This window comes from Tyto alba, unplaced genomic scaffold, assembly GCF_018691265.1.
Source record: "Tyto alba isolate M040663 unplaced genomic scaffold, T.alba_DEE_v4.0 Super-Scaffold_32, whole genome shotgun sequence".
NCBI classification, from domain to species: Eukaryota; Metazoa; Chordata; class Aves; order Strigiformes; family Tytonidae; genus Tyto; species Tyto alba.
In genome coordinates, this window is record NW_024881307.1 from 8,749,160 (window position 1) to 8,769,780 (window position 20,621).

The 20,621-nt window shown below is 57.6% G+C and overlaps 1 protein-coding gene across 6 annotated transcripts in view; it reads left to right on the forward strand.

The window, feature by feature from the left end:
* The first annotated feature begins 2,220 nt into the window (after nucleotides 1–2,220).
* CADM1 (cell adhesion molecule 1) overlaps nucleotides 2,221–20,621 on the forward strand; it is a 156,842-nt gene continuing 138,441 nt past the window's right edge. For 4 of the 6 annotated variants that reach the window (XM_042800402.1, XM_042800398.1, XM_042800403.1 and 1 more), the window contains exon 1: nucleotides 2,222–2,396. In XM_042800402.1, coding sequence (XP_042656336.1) covers nucleotides 2,288–2,396 — 109 coding nt within the window. In that variant the 5' untranslated portion in view covers nucleotides 2,222–2,287. Of the gene's footprint in view, nucleotides 2,397–20,621 lie in introns of all 6 variants that reach the window. The other 2 variants (XM_042800396.1, XM_042800397.1) reach the window with 1 other exon arrangement.

Genomic DNA, 20,621 nt, shown 5'->3' on the forward strand with positions numbered 1-20,621 from the left:
TCTGGGAGCAGCGAGGGAACCGGGTGGGTCCCGGGGAGCCTCCGCAGCTGCAGCTCGGGGGCCAGGGGATGCGCTGGGTCGCGGTCCCGCATCCCACGAGCGCTCCTGCGCTGCGGTTCTGCTCCTGGCCCCGGCGCTGGGTGCTGGCGGGGGGCGCTGGGTGTCGATGGCCCGCAGGCCGTGCGGTTCCCTGGGCCGTTGCCCGTCCCGGCGTGGCACACCACCGTTCCCCGGCACGCCGCATCTCCCGCTGCCGTCCCTCGGGCCGAGAGAATGGGGGAGCGAGCCCGGCGTGGAATGCCCGCGGCTCCATCGGCCGTGCCCGTGGGGTGGGTCAGCCCTCGGCAGCCCCTCCCAGCACCCACCCCCCCCCAGGTCCCTGCCACCGCCCCCCGTTAGCTGCTGGCCCCGGCTGCCCGTGACGCGGTGTCACTCAGCTTTCAATCACTGCCAACGGGGCTCGCGCATCAATATCATAACTGCTAAACACGCTGTGACAAATAATCTGAGGGTAAGCTTCCAGGACAGGGGAAATCGTTTCCCTCTCGAAATTAAAGTTGATGCGTAATGGGATGCAGTAAGATGTTTCCAGCAGGAACATCGCCAGTTTTCGTGCATCTCGCGTCGCGTCCCTCTTTGTCTGCCGAGCGAGACGCGGGAGGTCGGGGAAGTCATTTCCTAGAGTTCAGGATTCGCAATTTGCATTCTATAATCTCCCGGTCATTTAGCAGCAGATAATTTGTCATGGTTTGGTTTAGCTGTTGTGATATTGATATTTATTATGCAAATTGTAGTTCCTACTACTTATTGTTCGGCACCCTATGAATACTTAAATTATTATAAACCTTTTTAGTTAATACGAGTTGCCTTTCGATTTGATGTCTGAGCCGCAGTGGGTCATAGCGTACGGTATCGTACAAAAGGGCCTAAACCGTGCAATTAAAAAGAGGCGAACGGGACGGCCGGGTGCCTGATGACCCTGCGGTGAGCGGAGCTCCTCTGCAGAGCTGCTCCAGCCTGAGTTTGCTGTTCGGCAGCGCTCGAGTCCTTCTGCAGGGACGGGAGTTCAGCATCGCGGGCGCAGTCGAATGCTTCCTCACCAACGCGGGGATGAATCTGCCCGCGCCGCGGGACCCCGAGGATTCCGGCGGCCCGAAGCTCCGCGCCTGCGGCACGTGTTGAGCGGGAAGGCGAGTCCTTGGGCCCGTCGGCGGGGCGGGAAGGCGCCGGGGCACGGCGGGTCCCGCGGGCAGGGGGGGTTCGCGTGGGGCTGGGGGTGCCCCGAGAATAGTGGGGATCCGGCGTTTTGCCGGGAGCCGGTCGTCGCTCACCCCGAGCGGTTGGAGCTCCGTGCTGGGCAGGCGCCGGGGCGAGGAGGGGCGAGGGGCAACTCCCCCGCCCCGCGGGAACTTGCCGTCCCGGGGTGGAGGGGCTGGGCCGGGCGCTCTGCTCTCCCCTTCACCCGGCTTCAAGCCCGTCGCGGGGGAAAAGCGGCAGAAAAGGCCGATTTGGGGCGGGCTCCGGGCTCCGCTCCCCCGCGGCCGGGAAGGCTCAACACCGCCTCCAGCGGCCCCGGGCCGGGGGGCGCCGGGGGCTGCGGGGGTCCGACCCCGGAGCGGGCACTGCGGGAGCGATGCTGGGGCGGTGCCGCACCCCCGGAAGGGGATGTTGGGGGGGGGGGGACACACGACACCGCGAGGGGGATGCTGGAGGGGGGGACGGGGCCCCGGGGGGCTGGCGTGGGCAAGCGGCGGGCGGGGCATGCGCGCAGCCCCTCCGCCTGTCGCCCCGCCGGCAGGAGTCGCGATAGGTGGCCGTAGATTGGAGGAGCTGTAGGAAACGTGGGGTCTTTTATTGTGGTTTTGGTTTCAGTGCTTTTTTTTTTTTTTTTTTTTTTTTTTTTTTTTTTTTTTTTTCCCTGATGCTCGCCCGCGACCCTGCGGCTCTGACCGAAACCCCCAATCCCGCGCGAAACGCCGCTTTCCCGCGCGGCCGCCGAGCTGCTCTGCCGGGGGGGTGTGTGCGTGTGTATAACCGTGTGTGTGTGTGGGGGGGGGGGGCGTGCAGGACCCCCCTCACTATTCTCCCCCCATCTCCCCGCCGCGCCCTTGCGTCCCGCGCCGCGGCCGGCACTTTCTCCCCGGCCCCTAGGCGCGGGGAGGGGAGGGGGGGGCGTGTCCCGCGGGCGGCCCCGCCCCCGCGGCGCGCTGACGCGGGCGCATCTCATTAGCGGCGCGCGCGGTCGCTAGGTGCCGGCGCGGCGGGCAGAGCCGAGCAGGTGCCCGAGATGGCGGGTCGCGCCCAGCCCCGCCGCCCCGCGCCCGCCGCCGCCGCCGCCCCGGGCCTCCTCCCGCTCCTCCTGCTGCTCCTCTCCGCCGCCGCCATCATCCCCAGAGGTAGGGCGCGACCTCCCGCCGGGACCCCCCCCCGCCAAACCCCCCCCCGCCGCCGGAGGGCGCCGGCGAGGCCTGGGGGGGGGGGGGGGGGGGGGGGCAGCGCGGCCGCTGTTTGTGTGTCTGTCCGTGTGTGGTTTTGGGGGGGGGGGGGTGTGGTTCGCCGGTGCGGAGCGGCGGGCGGCCCACCCGCGCGTGTCGGGCCGCCGGTTGCCATGGCAGCCGCTTCTCCCCGCCGCCCGGGGGCTCGGCAGGCGGCATCCCAATTAAAAAGTAATTGCGGGGTGCGCCCCCCCCCCCCATCATTCCTCCCCCCTTTCTCCCCAGCTCCGATCCCACCCCGGCGGGGACGCGCCGCCCGCGGGAGCGGGACCTGTTGCGGTGGACGCGGGACTTGCGCGGCGCTGCCTCCGCGCTCCGCCGGGGCCCCGGCGAGCGCCCCGCTCCGCAGCCTGGCCGCGGAGGGCGCGCTAATTAGGGGGGCCGAACCGGGGAGCCCCCCCCCCCCCCACGCGTGTGCCCCTCCTTCCCGCTCGTGTTCTTCCCCACTCGTGTGCCTCCTCGCCACGCGTGTCCCCCCCCCCCACACGTGCCCGGACAGCCCGTCGGGGCGGCAGCCGGCGCGCCGCGGCGGTTCGGGGAAGCCCTTGGGCCACCGAGTGCCCGCCCGCGGCGAGCCCCGGCGCCGCAGGAGGGACTCGCGGTTGCGGCCGGTGGCTCGGCAAAAAATCTTCCCCCTTAACGCCACTTTATATTTGCAGTGTGTCACTGGAGAGGCACAAGGCTCCATTTACTGGCTCGCGCGGCGAGAGGAGCGAGCATTATTTGCCCGGGACGTTTTGGGAAGAACAAGAGGGCCATTGAGCGATCTCTTGAATTTAACTCGTAGGAACGGGGGGGATAAAGGAGCAGGCAGCTCGGCCGAACAAAGAGCTTTATTCAGAGGCGTGTTGTACACGCTCTCCCCGGGCTTCCCCGTTGGCCTTTTCGGTAGGACGGGGGGCGGCGGGGGGAAGCCGGTGGGCTTCCCGGCTCCTTCTGCCTCCGCGGGCGCTGGGCGCCCGGCGTTCCCGGCGCTGCCTTCGCCCGGTTTCGGCGGCGCCGTTCCCGCCGCCCCGAGGGCGGCCGGCAGCGATGGCCGCGAGCCGCTGCGCTCGCTCGGCTCCCGCAGAGCCGCCCCGATCTCGGGGTACTTGGTGTCTTCTCCTCCCAGCCCTCCCGACGTTTTGTCGCAAGGTGCTTTCCGTGGGATTTACGCCTGGTTTAGCTCGCGGCGTGGCGGATCGCCCGCCGCTTTGACCTGGAGACCCTGTGGTTGAAAGGCGCCCGAATTAAAAATAAAAGCCCCGTGGCAGGACAGCCGCCTTCGTTCTTTGTTTTGCTGCCTGACTCTTAATACCTCGCCTCACGTTTTGAATCCTTGGTATTTTTTTTTTTTTTTTTTTTTATCGAGCCGTTTTTAGCTAACGGCTGCTACGATACTCCGATAGGGTAAGCCTGTTAATCACCGCCCAGCTCACAGGCACAGCGACGCGATGTAGAATGTCGAAGCAGCTGAAGAGAAACAAAAGCGGGGTTGGATGCTGAATTAAAACGCCTGTGCCCGACCTATACAGTTGGGTGAAAAGCACCACCCAGCGTGAATCGAGATTGCGCTGCTCTTAGTGGAAGATAACGATCTTGTGGTTTTGCTGCTCCGCGGTGAATCGCAGGATGAAATCCCAGACCTCCTGCCTTAATGCCTTTTAGACGACGCTTCCCTTCGGGCCGAAGGACTCGCTGTGTTTGTTCCCCGTTTCCCCTGCCTTCGCAGAGCTGTCGATCCGCGCGCGGTGGTAGTCTGGGCAGCGGGAAGGAGCGTGGGGGCAGCAGGGTCTGGCGCGGGTTGCCACCTGGGGCACGGCAGAGCGAGTGCCATGCCGTGCCGTGCCGTGCTGCCGTGGCAGCCGTGACCCGGCACACGGAGGCTCTGGCTTCAGGCGGGGGTGCCTGGAATGGCGATAGGCAGCGCCTGGACTCAGGCTACACTGAGCCGGCAGCTCGAGAGGGATCTGTGCGCTTGTGGCACCTTTTTTATCCGAGCTTAATGCTTTACAGTTAATTAAACTTCAGAACGACCCCCGTGAAGGAGGGAGAGGGTCGAGGAGCGGTTTCGGCTGACACGGGGAGGCAGCCAGCGCTGGGGTGGAACGCAGCATCTGGCTAGCGGTGCAGAGCAGCAGCACTGCACGGCCGTTGAGAAAGAATAACTTTTCAGCCGGAGCTGCGGGAGGCGTTCGGAGGCGGCGTCGGCATCAGGCTGCAGCCCGGCCGCGGCACGGAGGTGTGAGGGGCTGGACGAGAGGCGGTCGCGGCGGCGGCCCCCGAGCCCCGGCTGCGGCAGGCAGGCCGGAGAAAGACCCCCTCGAAGGCAGCTGGGGCTCCCCCGGGGCGCCCGGGAGCCGGGCTCCTTCGGAAATACGGCCTGAGTTTCCGAGGAGCCTTTGTACGGGAGCAAGGCGAGGCTTGCGGTCTGCGGGCGCTTCGCTCGGACTCGGCCGGGCTCTGGCCCTGAAAAACACAGGCTCGCGTTCCGCAGGCCACGCAGCCGCCGCCGCAGCGATGCAAGGAAGGGGCTGGTGAATGAAGTAATCCATCTGGGTTGCAGCTTGGGCTCATTTGTCTTGCATGTAGGCAGTTGAGCGCAGGTTTATAAGCACGACAATCTGGCTTGGAAACCACTGCCAAGGAGGCTCCCGTGGCTCCCGAGGATGGGAAGAGCGGCAGAGAGCTGGGCTCCAGGCACGCTCTGCGGGGACGAGGGGGCCGTGGCGGGCACCTCTGGCTGCCGGGCCAGCTGCTGCCGGTGGCTTTGCCGGCCGGGGAGGAGAGTGACGCTGCTCCGGGAGCCCTGGGCCTCGGCAGCAGCCGCTCTGCTGATGCTGCGTTCCTGTTCTCTTTGTTTGTCTTTCACTGTCTTTCCGGGGTGTGTAAATAAAGAAGGCTTTGTCACCACCCGGCCCTGCCCGGGCGACGCGGTGGCTCGGCGTGCCTTCTTCCAGGCGCGCTTCGCGGGGCCGCGGCTGCGGACCTGGCCTCTGCCCTCTTGCCGGACCGAAAACGGGTCAGCTCCTTAACCCTGTGCCTGCTGCCGCCGCCCGGAACAAAACGCCTCTTTCAGCCTGGATGTGCCCTCTGTGGAAACAGACCGCCTGAACGCTCCTGACAACGCGTTGGCTCAAAGCAAAACCCCAGCGCTTCCCGACATGGCACGTAGGCAGATTGTTCTGGATCTTTCTGTTTAATGCCTGTTTTTCTAGGGATTATCGCTGCGCTTTTACAAAGGGTTTCGACAACCTCTGCCTCCTCTGCGTTTTGGTGGCAGCCAGCAACGCTCCTCTCCCGAAGGCTCCCTGGATCCGAGAAGTGAAGTTGCCTTCCGGAGCTGGGGCAGACCCCGGGGGCTGCGAGGGCCGCGCCGGCAGCGAGGCTGCAGCGCTTGCCGGAGCTGGAATCCGGCCAGTCAGTAAATACTTACGCAGTGGTTTAAGAGCACAAGCAAAGCTGGACGCGCCATCTGTATCTCTTTGGAGAAATTGGATGCTACGTGGAGGATAAAAAAAAAAAAAAAAAAAAAAAAAAAAGTTGTGCTTGTTTCTCTGGGGAATATTGTGTGCTGTTCTCTGGTGGTGCAAACCCACCAGCACTAAATAAAGAGACTCCGTTTGGAAACCTGCAATGAAGGAGAGACCCTAGGTGGAATGTTGTAATTATGAGTGGTATGTACTTGTTTAAGTTTCATAAATCAGTTGCTTTCCTGGGGATTTAATTGCAGGCTGCAGCTCGCAGCTGCTGTTGTGGCTAATGGGGAGCTCCACCACAGAAGGCTTTGAAGGTCGTCCAGCGTGGGCTTGGCCGCTTCGGCGTGCCTGGCTTCGAGGGGAGCGTGCTGGTGGAAAAGGATATTTTTTTGCATGTGTGGCAGGCGTTTTTTGAAGGAAAATACCACGAGGCTTCAATCAAAACTTTGGCGATCGAAACGCGAGGGAGCTCGTCGGCCAGGGCACACGTCGGTGCGTGGTAGCTGGCCCGCGGCGCCCCGAGACGAGCTGGCGTTTGTGGCGGAGCCACGGGCTGAATTTAGATTAGTCCGGTTTTTAATTTGCAAGTGCAGAAAGAGCCCCAGCTGCAAGCGGCGCGGGTGCAGGCTAGCTCCCCGAACGACCCTCGCCTGCGAGCCATTCGTCTCCTCCTGCTTTCTCTCGGCCTTTTTTGCTGTAATAACAGTTTCTCTCCCTCCTCGCGTACGTGTTACCCGTTGAGCTTGTTGGTTTTCCTGCTGTGCCGCGCATCAGGCTCTCGCCGTAAGTCTTTGCCCGGCACCGAGCTGGCTGTTGGGGAGCCCCACAAACCGTGCTCTGCGGAACTCCGGAAAACCTGACTTTCAGGTCGGGCCATTCAGATATATTCCAGCGAGCGATAAAAATACACAAGGAGCACCAGTGGTTCTCGTAATTGGTGTTGAACTCTTACCACACGCTCACCCGCTGTTTGTGGTCGGTGGCTTGCTTGTTGTAGTTAAAGCGCTCCACTGGATTGTACCAGGAACTTTCCCTGGCTTGCACACCTAGTTATTTTAAATCAGCGGCGTCCCTTCGTCGGGCTGGGCCAGCGGGCTATTTTTACCCTCCGGTTTGGCTCTAATCTATTACGTTCTTCTGCGGTTTAAGTGCTCGAGTATTAAAAACATTCTGACCTTACTGAATTCTCAAGGCGATTCTATTATAAGACTCGAGACCCCATGAAGATGCCAGCGTAGAGGATCAAAGCGATACTTAGGCACATCTCTGTGCTCAGAAACCCCAAACTTTGGCCGGCTGTCGCTTAACTGAAAAATCTTTTTCATCTGGCTTTTTCTGGGGCATTTTTGTCTGGTCACTGGAAATGCCGGCAGCCTCTCGGTGTCGTCCCGCTGCCGACAGTCGCACGCGTAGGTGCTGCGTTCCGGCAGGGTCGTGGTGGCTTCGACTTGTTTTTTTTTCCTTCTGCAGCAGGGCTGTCTGGTTTTGTGGGCCCTGCTGGCACGGTGCCATCTCTGTCGCCCCCCTCCCCTCTTTGCAGGGGCCGTGCCAGTCCAGCGCAAATGCTGAATTGAAAACAGGCGCTTGGCAGGAGGTGGTGGCAGGCACTGTGTAAACCCAGGTGTACGTCTGGCGGTGGGGAATGGTCGTTGTGGTAGAAACTTCCTTTCTCTGCCAAGGCCAGCTGTGAAGTTTGCCCTGAGCAGTTACATTGCTGGCTTGATTCTTCAGCAGGTTGACAGAGCTGCGGTGCTTCCGTGGCGTTTTCTGGAGTCCTTGGCGGAGCGGTGGGAGCGGTGGGGGACGCTGATCCCCGCCGGTGGAGCAGGGCAGATGCGGGTGTAGCTGTCGGAGCCCAGGATGCCCGCAGGGCCGGTGTTGCCTCCGAAAGTTGCCTTTTGCCTTGACACGTGTTGGGTATGTGAAACTGTGGGTTCGGGTTATGGCTGCGAATGAGCCTCTTTGATCTCGGTGTGTCCTTTTTTAGCAGCGTTAGTAAGCGCTTGAACCTGATTTATAATCTCTTCAGAGGTCTGCTTCCAGAGTGGGAAGGTCGCTGCGTTCCCCGAGCTGCTGGCAGCTCTCTTGGGTCTTGGCTGGGGTGGGCTCTGGCGGTGGTGGTCTTCCATCGGCAAAGAGGCTCTCCAGTGCTAGCCCGACACAGGACGGCTCTTGCGAGCTTGGACCTGGGATAGCTCAGACCCTGATGCAGAAACACACCTTTTTGTTAGAGCGGCAGTGCTATTCATAGAGAGGAACTTCTGGTGGGCAGCGTGAGACCAGGCCAGGACTTGGCTGGCTCCAGCACGGGGGGTGTGAGGGTGCCGTTGCTGCGCGGGGGGCTGCCCGGGGGGGCCGTGGTACCACAGCCCGCGGGGCATCTCCTCCAGGAGGTGGGTGCATCCCAGACCCCTCACCCACGTTACTCCGGCGCTCTGCCGCCCATATCCCTTCTCCGAAGCGTGACGGGGAAGAAGGAAATACGAAGCAGCCCAGTGACGTTCCCCTCCCTCCCCGGCTCCCCCCGTGCGGTAATAGAGGTACGAGTCTGACTCTACAGCATCAAAAGAGAGATCAGAGTAATCGGATCAAGCATGAGAAACTGCTTGTTGCCGCTTTTCTGTTTTTAAATGAGGCTGCCTGGCAGCTTCCCTCGCAGAACGCTTTTAAATATTAGCGATGTTAGGCTTTGGAGCTGGGGCGACGGCGAAGTGTAGGGCTCTGCTAAAATTGGGCTAGAAAGAAAACTTTCTTTGTGCAGCCTGAGCGTTTCGTGTAGCCTCTGGGCCAAGAGCCCACGCCAAAGCCCCCCCGGCCTGAGAGGAGGACGGTTGGTCCCTAGCCCTGCGGGCAGGGAGAGCGCTCCCGCTCGGTGCGTGCCGTCACAGTACCGCTTCCCCGGGGCGCCGATACGGCTCTGGCCTTGGGAGCCGTAATAACTTTGGGGCAAGAGCTGCCCTTTGCCCACTGGCAGGTGGCTGACGGCTCCGCTGCCAGGAGCTCTGCCCCTCACGCGGGGTTCTCTCCCGGGGGGTGCCCAGCCCCGTCCGCCCGTGCTGGCGGTGCTCCGAGGCTTCTCTGCACCGTGGCAGAGCCGCAGTGCCTTTGGTTACACGGTTATGTTTGCTCGGGCACTTTGCGTGGATTAGTCCAGTTGGTTGAGGTTTGGAGAAGAATGGCAAGTATTGTTTTCTTTGCTTTCCTGAAGCAGAAAGCGATGCTGAGCAAGATTCTTGCTGGACGCTGCAGATAAGATGGCTTGTTTTCAGGAGTCATGCTGTAAAAGATGCTAATCGGGTCTTTTACAACGCTGATGCGGGTTAGGGTTTTTGTTGTGCCACAGATAATTCACTGGTGCCGTGAGGTTGGTCTTGGACAAACCCAAGTTGCTGACGCGTACAGGACATACACAGAAACCCTGTGTGGCTCCGTGGAGTTAGCTCACGAGGGCGGTCAGCTAAATCTTCGCTGCTTTCCTCGTGTTGAAGACCTGGAATAGTCGCATTTAGAGAGCTGCTGCTGTAGCTTGGTTTGTCTTGGGTTCGCGTCGTAGGCTGTTCTGCTTGAAAACCTGATTTGAGCTCTCTGCTTGTGCTCCTGTTACTTGCCTCTTTGATATCTTCATTCGTATTAGCAAACACAGACGCAGGTTATGATGAGAGAAGCTCAGCAGAAGCGGGGAAGCTCCTGAGAGTTGCCCCCCTCCCCTTTTCCCAGTCTCTATAAACCTAGATGCTCTTTTTAGCTGATTTGAGGCTAGGCACCACATGAGTTCTTCTTAACAAGAAAGTGTGCCGCGTTCTTCCGGGTGTCAGCAGCTCTTTCAGAGCTTTCAAGCCTGGATCACTTTTCCTGCCTGGCTCGGGGGAAGGCTTCTGGATAACTCGGTAATGTCGCTTGGTGCTGAGATCCCGAGCGATGCCGTGTTTTTCGTTATCGCTTCCCGATGACAGCCTGACTGGGCTTCGTGGCGTTGGGTGGAAAGCCGGATGACAAACGTCAAAACCGTGAAGGCTTGTCATCGAGTGAGCGTCAGCTTTGTCAAGCGGAGCGTCTGGAGGGTGGGTTGGGTTCGTTAGGGCTGCTCGGAGCAAGCCTGCTTTTTCAGGACGGCTACAGCAGGACACGACGAAGCGAAACCCCTGCTTGCCATATGAAGCGCTTTCCCGGTGTCGGGGGAATCTAGGTCGGCTTGGCAGCAACTCCAGTTCTCCAGGCAGATCGTTTTCTTTGCCACCCGTGTTTTTTTTTTTTTTTTTATTTTGCCACGCTGCGCAGAGTCCAGAGGAGCCACGCGCGGTTCCTTGGCGCGCGGGGGCTCGAGGGAAGGGGCCGTGCGGGAGCGCTGGGGTTTGCCGTGGAGCAGTGGGTGCGGTGTGGCCGGAGCAGAGCTCCCTGCGGAGCCCGGCGGCGATTCCTCAGCTCTTGGGCAAACCAGTGCCCTGCTCGCCGCTCCTCCTGGACGCGGGCGGTGCAGCGGAAGAGGATGCTCGTCCTCGGCGCCGGCGGAGGGACGGGGGGGGAACCGGGGATCCTGCCCCGGGCGGGCTGGCTGGGCAGGCAGCGTGCCGTCCCCGTCCCTTGTAGATGCTTACGGGGCTCCTGGCAGGGATGAGGCAGCACCCACCCGACTTCCTCCTGCGTCTTGTCCGCAGTCAGCGTTGGAGCGCGGGTGCACGGGAAGATTCTTCTGGGTGCGTAGAAACTGAGTGTAACTTCTCCTCTGCCACTTCGCTTTTCGCTTCTGACCTTCGTTTTCTAAGAGTTGACCGGCTGCTCAAAATGAAGCCTTGTGCTGTGTCATTAGGAGCGCGTATCTATAGGGTCGTGGCACGTGACTGCTGTTCCCTGCCGTATCGCAGCTAAGGACCGTTTGTCCTCCTCCTCGCTCAGCTTCGGGTCTGAAAGCGGCTCCGAAAGAGCCGTCACTCCTTAACCTGGTAGGCAGGACTACTGGAAGTGACTCCCACGCAGGGGTTTTTGAGCTCTATCCGCATGAACAGCGTCTTGTTCGATTTAAAGGTCTTATACTCTTAATCAGTCTCTATAATCTTTAACAGAACGTACACATTTAATCAACTCTTCCTGAATCCGTAACTGCCAGGTATTGCCGCTTCAGCATGTGAAGCACAGTCGCGTCTTTTCTCGGTGAGAGCAAAGATTAAAGTGGGATAGATAGGGATTAACACCGTTCCCTTCGGACATCGTCGGGGAAGGGGGGAGAAATAGTAGACCGGAAATAAAGAAAATACTTGGAGGCAAACCATTTATCGCTATATAGGAATATATAGAGCCTCGTAAACAGAGGGTTTATAGCAAAACCAACGATGTAGCTCTTAAATCACTCGGAGAGTTTCGGATTATGGGCCAACTCGCTTCTCCAGGCTCTCTTTGTTAAACTGGATCTTGAATTTTCAAGTATGTTGACATGTATGTAGAATGCAACTCTGGAAGGTGTGCGTGGTATGTCAGGTAAAGCTGTCATTTCTGATGGGGTACTTTTTCAAATTTTGTGTTGAGGTCGGCTAGGTCTATTGATCTCATTCCTGTTCGAGATGGGGGAGGTTGTCTTCCGTGAGAGCTCCCCTTAAATATGATTTCAGCGTTACCGCCAGAATGACTATTTTTTGTATTCCTTCTAAGGCTAAATACCTTGTGGACTATCCGCTGTGTTCGGAGTCTACTATTTCTTCCTCTCCTTCCTGCCTTCCCCGCCCCAGTCTGACTTCTTTGGGTTTATGTGCAAGGCTGCCGAGGGGGGGAAAGGACACAAAAGTAGGTGTCTGTGGGCGCTCGGGGTTCGTTGCTGGTTTGAGTCCAGCATTTCCCTTCGCTCCGGGGCTCAGTCCTCGGGGGCCGCACGGCCACGCGCAGTGAGGTGGTGTCGGTGGGACGGTGTTGCACATCTGGAGGGAAGGACATCCCGAACAGTTCAGAGAAACTCGTGGCGCGTGCAAGTAACAGGCCTTAAAATGGAGCGTGATCCTCTGGGCGTTGCTACGCCGTGGAGGCTTTCGGTACGAAACGTCCCAGCGCCAGGAGCTGCCCCTTGAAACAGCCCGTGCCGTGACTCTGCCTTGGTTTCCCGCGGTGGCCGGGGTGCTGGGAGCGATAACGGGGGGCTGGCGGGGCTGGGGTCCGCCGTCGCCGCAGGCTAAACCAGCGGGACCTCGCTCTCCCTTCCTCCCTCCCCGACGTCATGGGTAAATCCTGTCCTAAAGCGGGGAGTTGCTTAAACCCTGCTGCGGTAAATAACTAAGGATTAGTTGGGCTATTTTAAGCCTGGTCATCTGCCTCTCGTCCTGGGGAGAGCTCAGCGGCCGGGCTGGTCGAGTGGGCCTTCTCTGCTCCCCGGGATGAAAGGATTTTGCGCCGGAATTAACGGGGGGCATTGGCAGGTGTGCACAGACGAGGGGGATGTTGGTGAAACCCGATGTGGATTGTTCCCTGCTTCTCCTGGATTTCGCTGCCCAGAGAACGAACCTTGCATGGCAAACTGTTGCTAAATTCACTGGGGAAACCTTTGGGAACGCAGCTGCTCTTTACTTTAAATAAAGCAGCTTAGTAGCAGTTGAAGAAACTGGCATCTGTGAAAGATGCAATCCAAAACAATGTGAAAGTTTTAATAACTTGGTATGTTTGTTGTGCCAAAAAATGGAATTGCATACAGAATAACTGTTCCCCGCTCAGCTGATTTATAAGCGTCTAGGAAATCACTTGCCTAAACCTCTGTGGAAGCTGCAGTCGAATGGTCCAGCTAAAGAGGAATTTTTGTCAGTTTAATAAGCATAATCAGGCGGCCAATCTTGGGAGAAAAGCACCTCTGAAATTGGTATCTTTTCACTTGAAATTGGGTTCCTAGGATTTATAGGGAATTCAAAGGCAGCTGGAGAGTAGGTATCGAAGCAGCTTGGCCCCATTTTTCTGGAAAGTGTACAGACCCTGTGGCACAGAAGCCAAGCTCCGGGAAGCTGCTGTGCCGGCATTTCTGCGGGGCGGCGCGGCGCGGCGCAGGGCAGGGCGGCCCTTTCGCCGGCGCCGGTGGGGCTTGTTCTCGTCCTGCGTGATTTTTGTGTGTTCAGGCTCCTCTTGGAGTGGCTTTTTTCAGCCTTCACTTGTCCAGATTATCAGCATGCAGAGGAGAGCTGACTTGTATTTACATGATTTAGTTGTAAATATGGTAAGTGTTGATAGATATTGTTGTCATAAGTGCTTACAGCTACTGGACTGATTACTGAATTTCTTATGTGAAAATCTGTACAAGCTGTGCATACTAGCAGCTTCCCAAGGGAAGTGAGTGAAACGAGCTTGTGCTTTCTCTGTAGAAATCAAACCCTAGATGTGACTGGAGCGGATGAATTTACTGGGGAAGTATTGCAGGGTGTTGTGTGGTGACAACTGGGCTTCTGGGGCTGCATCGAAGGAAAACCAAAAGGGTCTTGTTCCCTTGGTTTCTTTTTTTTTTTTTTTTTTGTTTGTTTGTTTGTTTGTTTGTTTGTTTTTTTTTGTGGAACAGATGCCATTCTGTGGAGTAACCATTTAGGGATGGTGTGCATGGGAAACATCTGTAAGGTCATACACAAGGGGCTCGGGCTGAGTGATGTTAATTGCTGCCACTGGGGTTGAAGGGACAGATGCATTATTTGCTGGTAGTTTCTTTTTAATCGAGTCATGCGCTCTGCTTGAACTACCGCTTTAGGTACCTACCTAGATCCCTCGCATCTGCAAACGAATATTTCTGGGAAATGTCTCTTCAAATGCAAGAAGCCTGGATTTGCCAAAATCCTCTCCAGGGGGTGTGGATTGCAGGGGGCTCTCTGCAGCCTTAAGACGCGTCTTCAGGTCGCTGAAAATCTCTGGTTCTCGTGCATTCCCCCAACGGAAATGCAACCTTGGGGGGCGTAAGTGGAGGCTTTGAGGTAGTTTGGGGTGGTAGTGGGTATAACTTTGAAAACCACCCGGGGAGGGAGAAGCAGGTCGTGTCGTGCGTGGAGGGAGGGCGGAGACGTGAGCGGTTTTGCGCAGCCGCGGACCCCCCCGGGGCTCGCGGGGGCTGGAAGCAGGGCCGGGTGCCGGGAGAGGGGAGCCGGGACCACACGCTCCTCGCTAGTCGGAGCTCGGGGAGCGGCCGCGAGGCCCTGCTGGGTGGCGCCTGGAGGTGCGGGTCGCCGCTTGGAACACGCTCGATGCTGAATTCGGGGCGCGGCTGAGAAGTGTCTTGTCGGGGTTAGACCCGCACTGGAAGCCGCGGGTATCTCGCCACGGGGAGGAGGGCTGGGAGCTGCGTCGCGGTTCTCGCGGTGTTTGTTCCGAAGAGCGCCGGCCGTGTGAAGCGGGAAGCAGCGCCTCGTGCCCGCCGCTCGCGGCGCGTGTCTGGGCGCGGAGCCGCTTCCGTGGGCGTACAGACGAGGTGGAAGGAACGTGTGTTCCCTCCCGGGCAACAGCTGGGACGGAGTGGCCTGTCTGCCCGGGTAGCGCGGCTTGGCGGTTTGTTTGCCTCTCGGCCCCTCGATTCGCGACTGTTTTGCCTTACGGGGGGGGAAACCAGGAACAGCCTTCGCTTGTGGGGTCAGGGGAAAAGGGAGAAGAGGAGCCCCAAGTACTTAGTATGGACAGCGCGAGCTTTGCAAAGTCACCCATCCAGATGGATTACACGAGGAACTTGACATCTTGTTTAAAAACAAATCATTCATTATGTAGCAATGAATAATCAAGCATTACAGTTTCATCTCTGGAGGTTCCTTTTTTGGTTGAAATTTTGATAGTTCAGTAATTAAAAGCTGAAAGCTATTACACTGTCTACATGTTGATCAATTGGTAATTAAAAAGTTGATGATAGATATGGTATTTCATGGGACTGGTTGGTTACGATCAGATCTCCTTAGTGTGTTTTGAAAATTGTCATTTAACGCGGCGCTTGAGCATTTTCCAATATTCATGGGCTATTTTACTTGAATTTTATAAATGCCTTTAAATTACCGAAATTTGCATACAGTAATTTGAGATCCTAATGGATCACAGGATTTTAATAGGATCCGACGGGTTGTTTTTTTTCCCCAGTCTACTGCAGCGCGTTTCAGGCCTGTGTCCGTGTCCGCCCTCTGGTTCCTCTGTCGTTCTGGGGCCGCTCTGGCATTCGTTTGCAGTGGCAGATCGCTGGCGCTGGCCTCCTCGGCCGGCGTCTAACGCCGATACCTCAGCGTTCCTGAGGTCCCACCCTTGTCGCGGGCCTCGTCCCTCGCGAGAGTGGCTCAGCTTTCCCGCCGGCCGCCGGGTCTGTCCCCGGTGTCGGGGTGCTCCCTGGGACCGAAGGGACGCGGGCTCCGCGGCGGCAGCTTGGCCGACCCCGCGGGCCGGGCCGCGAGCGGGGTGGCTGGAGCACAGCCCCGGCAGCGTGTCCTCTGCGGGCTGGCCCTGCCAAAGGCGTGGGCGGGGTGCCGAGGGGACGGGGGGGTCTCAGGTGGGAGAACTGCCGAAATACGGCGCCATTTAAATGGGAGGATTGCGTCAAATTCGTTACCGAAGGGACAAATAACACTGAGAATAACCGGAAAAAACAGAGGGCGGTGGTGGTGCAGCGCCGGAGCGGTGGGCTGCCGGGGGCGGCTTGCCTTGCCTCAGCACCTCCTGCTTTTCAGCTTTCGGCTTCTCGGGTCGATGAATATTTGAAAAGCCTGTAGATCTGCTGAGCCTCTAGCAACTGAGGGAAGGTTGGAGATGAGTTTGATAATACAATCAGGGTTAAAGCAGTCCAAAATGAAGGAAAACTGTGTTGGTAATGGCCTCCATGATGGAAGATTCATTGCTTCAGGAGTCTCATCTGAGACCAAAATGAAGCCCCAACCCAGCGCTCTTCAGAGTAAGATGCAAGATTTACTGCTCTGCCACGCTCCAGAGATTAAAAAAAAAACACCCACCCACCCTCCAAGCCACCCTTCCTTTGCTTGCAAAATATGGGGAAAAACAGGGTGTGTGATTTTTTTTTTTTTTTTTTTTTTTTTAAAATCTGCGTGAGTAGAAAAACCCCAGAAGGGTTTTGCCATGTTTTTGCAAAGGCGCGCCGAGCCCTCCTGTCCGTCCTGCTCGCGGCCCCGCTGCCGGCAGGGCAGGGCCCGGGGCGGCGGGGCGGCGGTGGCTGGGCTCGGCTCGGGGGCTCAGGTCCTTCTAGAGCCGTCCTTGGCCGGGCTGCGCGGGGCTGGCAGCGCGCCCGGCCCGAGCTGCAGCCCTGGCAGCGCTTCGCGGGATTTGGCTCGGAAGGGGAGAGCCGCTGGAGATCCCTGCCAACCCGATCTAGTGGAAAATACCTTCCCAGCGCTTAATCTGTCCATCTGGAGTCCGCCTGGAAAGGCGGGCGGGCCTCCCCTGACCGCGCACCTGAGAAGACGCCTACCCGGGGCCATGAGCCGCCGCTCCGCGGCACGGCGTCCTCGGCGCCGGGATGCTGCTGGGGGCCGGGTGGCCGAAGCCCTGACGTGGGACCCTCGGGAAGGGTGGACCCTTGCCCCGGCCCCGCTCCGGCCGCTGGGCCGTCCTTCCGCGCTCCAGGGCGGAGCGATCTGCAGCCTCCCGGCGCTGCGAGCGCCCGGAACTGCCGCACCCGCTGCCCCGGGGCGCGCAGCGCGCCCGAGGCGCCCGGTTTGTGCAGGAGATGGAGACGCGGCACCGGCGCTAACGGGAACGGCTGAGACGCGGTCTGGAAAGCCCAAGGTTTAAAAAGCGCTCTGTCCTTACCCACTTGTTGCTTTGTGACAGCTGGTTCCAGTAATTTGTTTTTATAGGGCAGTTTGTAGTAAATGAATGACACGTTGAATATTTTACTGAGATTTTAGATTATCTAAAGAATACTTTCCGGTTTACTAATTGGTAAATAATGCTGAGTACATTGATGTTGACATGAGCAAATGGATTTAAAATGGTTTTGAAGTGAGCCTCATTAAAAGATGCTCTAATTCAGTCAACAGGAAATGTCAACTAATGTGGCCGTGCGCGCGCGCTCTCAGACCAGATTGTGGCAGCACTGCCGTTTTTACAGGTCTGTATTAATTACAGGCAAATACACCGCCGCATGTGGCTACTGGTAAGTCTCGTTACATTCCGGGTGACGAATTCTGTGCGTCGCCTTTGTTAGAAGGCAGTAAGTGTGAAAGGTGAGTAATTAGTGACCTTTGCAAGCTCCTTTTGGCCTTTGATGAGCCGTCCTCGGCCAGGCGAGGACGGGGAGGCATCTTTTAACCAGTCTTTTTCTGAAAAATACCCGAGAGAAATAAAACCAGCTGTCGGTGTAGGTAACTGGAAGGTGTGCTCGGTTTGATGGGACGGCCGCTTGAAGCTCTGGAGGCAGGCAGTGATTTCGGAAGGTTTTCTAACAGCTGTTTCTTCGTGGTCGCGCGTGAGCGGAGCTGCAAGCTGGCTGCCGTTGGCCGGAGCAGCCCTGGCAGGGCCGGGGACGAAGCTCCACGTTCCAGCCCGAGCTGCCGCCGAAGCCGAGGGTGCTGCCTTTGCACGGGTCGTGTGTATCTGTAGCGGTGAGAAGAGAAAGCAGCAGAAATCCTGGGAGAGGGGCCGCGAGCGTGTGGATTTTGCTGGCAAAGGCAGTCAGATCTCCAGAGTGGATTCTGATGAGCAGGGACTGTCCAAAAGCATCTTGGTTTTAATCTGAGGGAAGTAGGTGGGTTTTGTTCTCTCCGCAGGTTTGTAATAAATCACTGTGGCGCCTGGTACTCCACGTCCCCCTTGCTGTAGACACGGGGAGACTTTTTCACTCGCTCAGAGCAGCGTCTGCCTTTCCTGGGCCTTCCATCAATAAAATTAACTTTTCTCTTTCTCTATGAATTTACAAAGGGTGTTGCTTTGCTGTCATGCAAGTAGTGTCTGAAGTTTGAAATTCATAAAACCGGATTTGCTGAAATCTCTTGTTTTCGTTTCCTCAAGACAAATGGGGAAATTAGTGCATGCGCAGCTCTGGCCCAGCGCTAACCCTTTTCTCTTTCAGGGAAGACGAGCGGCTCTGAAGCTTAGGAAATGAAGGGAAGAATGCTTTGGAGACATGACTAACATATCAAATATGCGCTGTGTTGCATAAACCTATTATGGGTGTAATGTAATGTTCTCTCTGAAGAGATTCATGGCCGTCGAGGGGAGTGAGGAAGCAATCCTTTCAGTAAATTGTGGCTGGATGAATATATTTTTAAAGTAAAACAGAGAAACTTAAATATCTCTTCCAGCATGGTTGTGCTTCCCGGCCACGGAGCCCCTCTCATCGCAGCCGCCTGGCCGGCTTAGGCAGCGCCGTGCTCACTGAAACAAGACTAATGGGTGAGATATTGGACTTTGCTAATCGGTTGAGTGTAAAGGAAAAGGAGGTCTGTAGGCTTGGTCAGCAGTCTTTAAATCTCGGAGACGGGGGAGCAGTGCGCTGCGGGCGACTCGAGAAGCCGCAGTTCCTTCGGGAGCGCGAGGTGTGCGTAGGCGCCTGGCTCGCTGCGCGGCCGTGCGTGTCAGCTGCGGGTTTTTCGACCGCGGTGGCCTCGGACATAAGCTCCTGCGCGCTCCGTGTCGCCCGAGGCCCGAGGCTCACGTGTGATGGTTTCTGCGCCTGCGCCTCTCCCGCCTCCCAGCCGGCTCCGTGCGGTGGTGGCTCGGGCACCGCGCGCGCGCGCGCGCCCGCTGCGCCTTCTGCTGCTGGCCCGGTCCAGAGCAACAAAACCGTTGCTGGTGTCGGAGGAAGACGTTCCCCGCCAAACCTGGGAACGGAGTGGCGGTGCCAAAAGGGAGGCGATGAAGCCCGTTTCCTTGGTGTTGCTGTGGTGCCTAATTCCCTTCCGACACCCACGAGCCGACGGTTGCTGCGGGGGTGCCAGAGGGTATGAAAAGACATTTGTATGCCAAATACTACATCTTGGTTATGAGAGATCCTGGGGAAGGTTTACCGAAGATGATGATTCTCTGGGAAAAAAAAAAAAAAAAAAAAAAAGTCTACCTCTTGGAAATACTCAAAAGCGAAGGGATTCTTGTAAGGTGATTCATTCTCAAAATATATCGAACGCAGCAAAGTACAGGCACCAGAATTAGGGCAACCCTAAGTATATTTGCCCGAAAACCCAAACCGCCCAAGCTAAAAAGATACGTCTTACTTTCCTAAGTGGAAATGGAGCAGTCTTGGGTTGGATTCTTTGGAAGTGACTCTTCAGTTTCCCAAGGCTGATCTCTGCACTCACGAAATGGACAAAAGCCGGTGGTAGGCTGGTAGGGAGTAAATGAGGTAGAGCAGTCCTTCACGAAAACCGCTTTCCCAGGCGAGGGCCGACCGCAAAGAGCTTTTTTGAAGGGGGAGAAAACCTCAAAACCCCCAGGAGATTGGGTTTTGGCTTTCCCTGGTCATTGCGGGCTTGCCGGGGTGTTCAGATGGCGGCCTGAGCCCCTCTGAATTTTCAGTACTGCCTAAAATTAATACATGCGAACGATATCCATTTAGGGCATAATCCCTTCTGTAGACTGTGTGTAGGCATAATCAAAGGATGCTTAATGTAATACATTACCTGGGATATTTGGGGGTATTTTTATTATACTCAAAGTAATCTGCAAGATCTGATACGAAGAGACACAAAAGGTTAGTTGAAAGCAGACAAGAACGGAATCATGGAATTGAATAGGAACTGCATTGTGCAAGCTGTAATGCTCCTTTCCATTCATTACTGCAATTATAATTATGGAACCCAAAGTATTTAATTGGCCTCACAGACTCTTCACACTGAATAGATTGCATTGTTACCATTTAAAAAAAAAAAATCCTCTTATGCATTGCAAATACACGTACGTGTTGCGCTCCGGTTCTCAAGAGGCTTCTTTGTTTATGTGATGAGTGATTAACTGAATTACGGATCTTTCCTATGTTGTGTCAAACTAAAGTCAAACGGAAGAAGAGTTCTTCCCGTGCATCAGATGAAATTAGATAGAAGCTTTAAAAGTATAGCTTCGTGCATTAAAACCACCACCACCCAGCGCAGTGGGGGCCATTAAAACAGTTTTGAAAAGCACGAGGGTCCCGCCAGCGCTTAGAGCTGGGTCGCCCCGGTTGCCGGCCTGGGGGCAGCGGGGGGCACGGCCGGGCCCGGGGGGGTCCTGCTGGCGGCGCGGGGAGCCCCGGGGTGGCTGCTCGGCTCCCCTCCGGCGGCCGCGGCGCCGGCTCAAACCCCGCCAGGGGTCCCCGGGCCCGGCTGGCTGGCGCGCGCGTTTGCGGAACCCTTTGTTGCGTCTTCCCTGTCCCACCCCGCTGGAAGCCCTGCCGGGGTTTGGAAGGTAGCGCTGGCACCCGGTTGGGTTAGCGGTGAGAGCCCGTCGTGGATCGGGCTGGGGCCGGCGCGTCGCTCGGGGCGCGCGGGCGCTCGTGCTGCCGGCCGGCCGGCGAACTGCCGCGCGAGGTGCCGTCGCCCTCTCATTTTGGGTAAGCTAGCTCAAATTACCTTGCTTTATGCGACTTTGCTCTTTGTGTGGCGTGTGTGAAACAAGCAGGCGAGCCTAATTACGAAGCAGTAATTCCATTGGCAAGGCTCTAGTGAGCCCTTCGGATGTAGGGAAAGCCTGTTGGTGCTCCATTAACAGCAGAAAGGTGCGGGAAGGTCTGGTTGGCCGCCCTTATTCCGGCATCCCCCTTTGCTGCTCAGGCAGT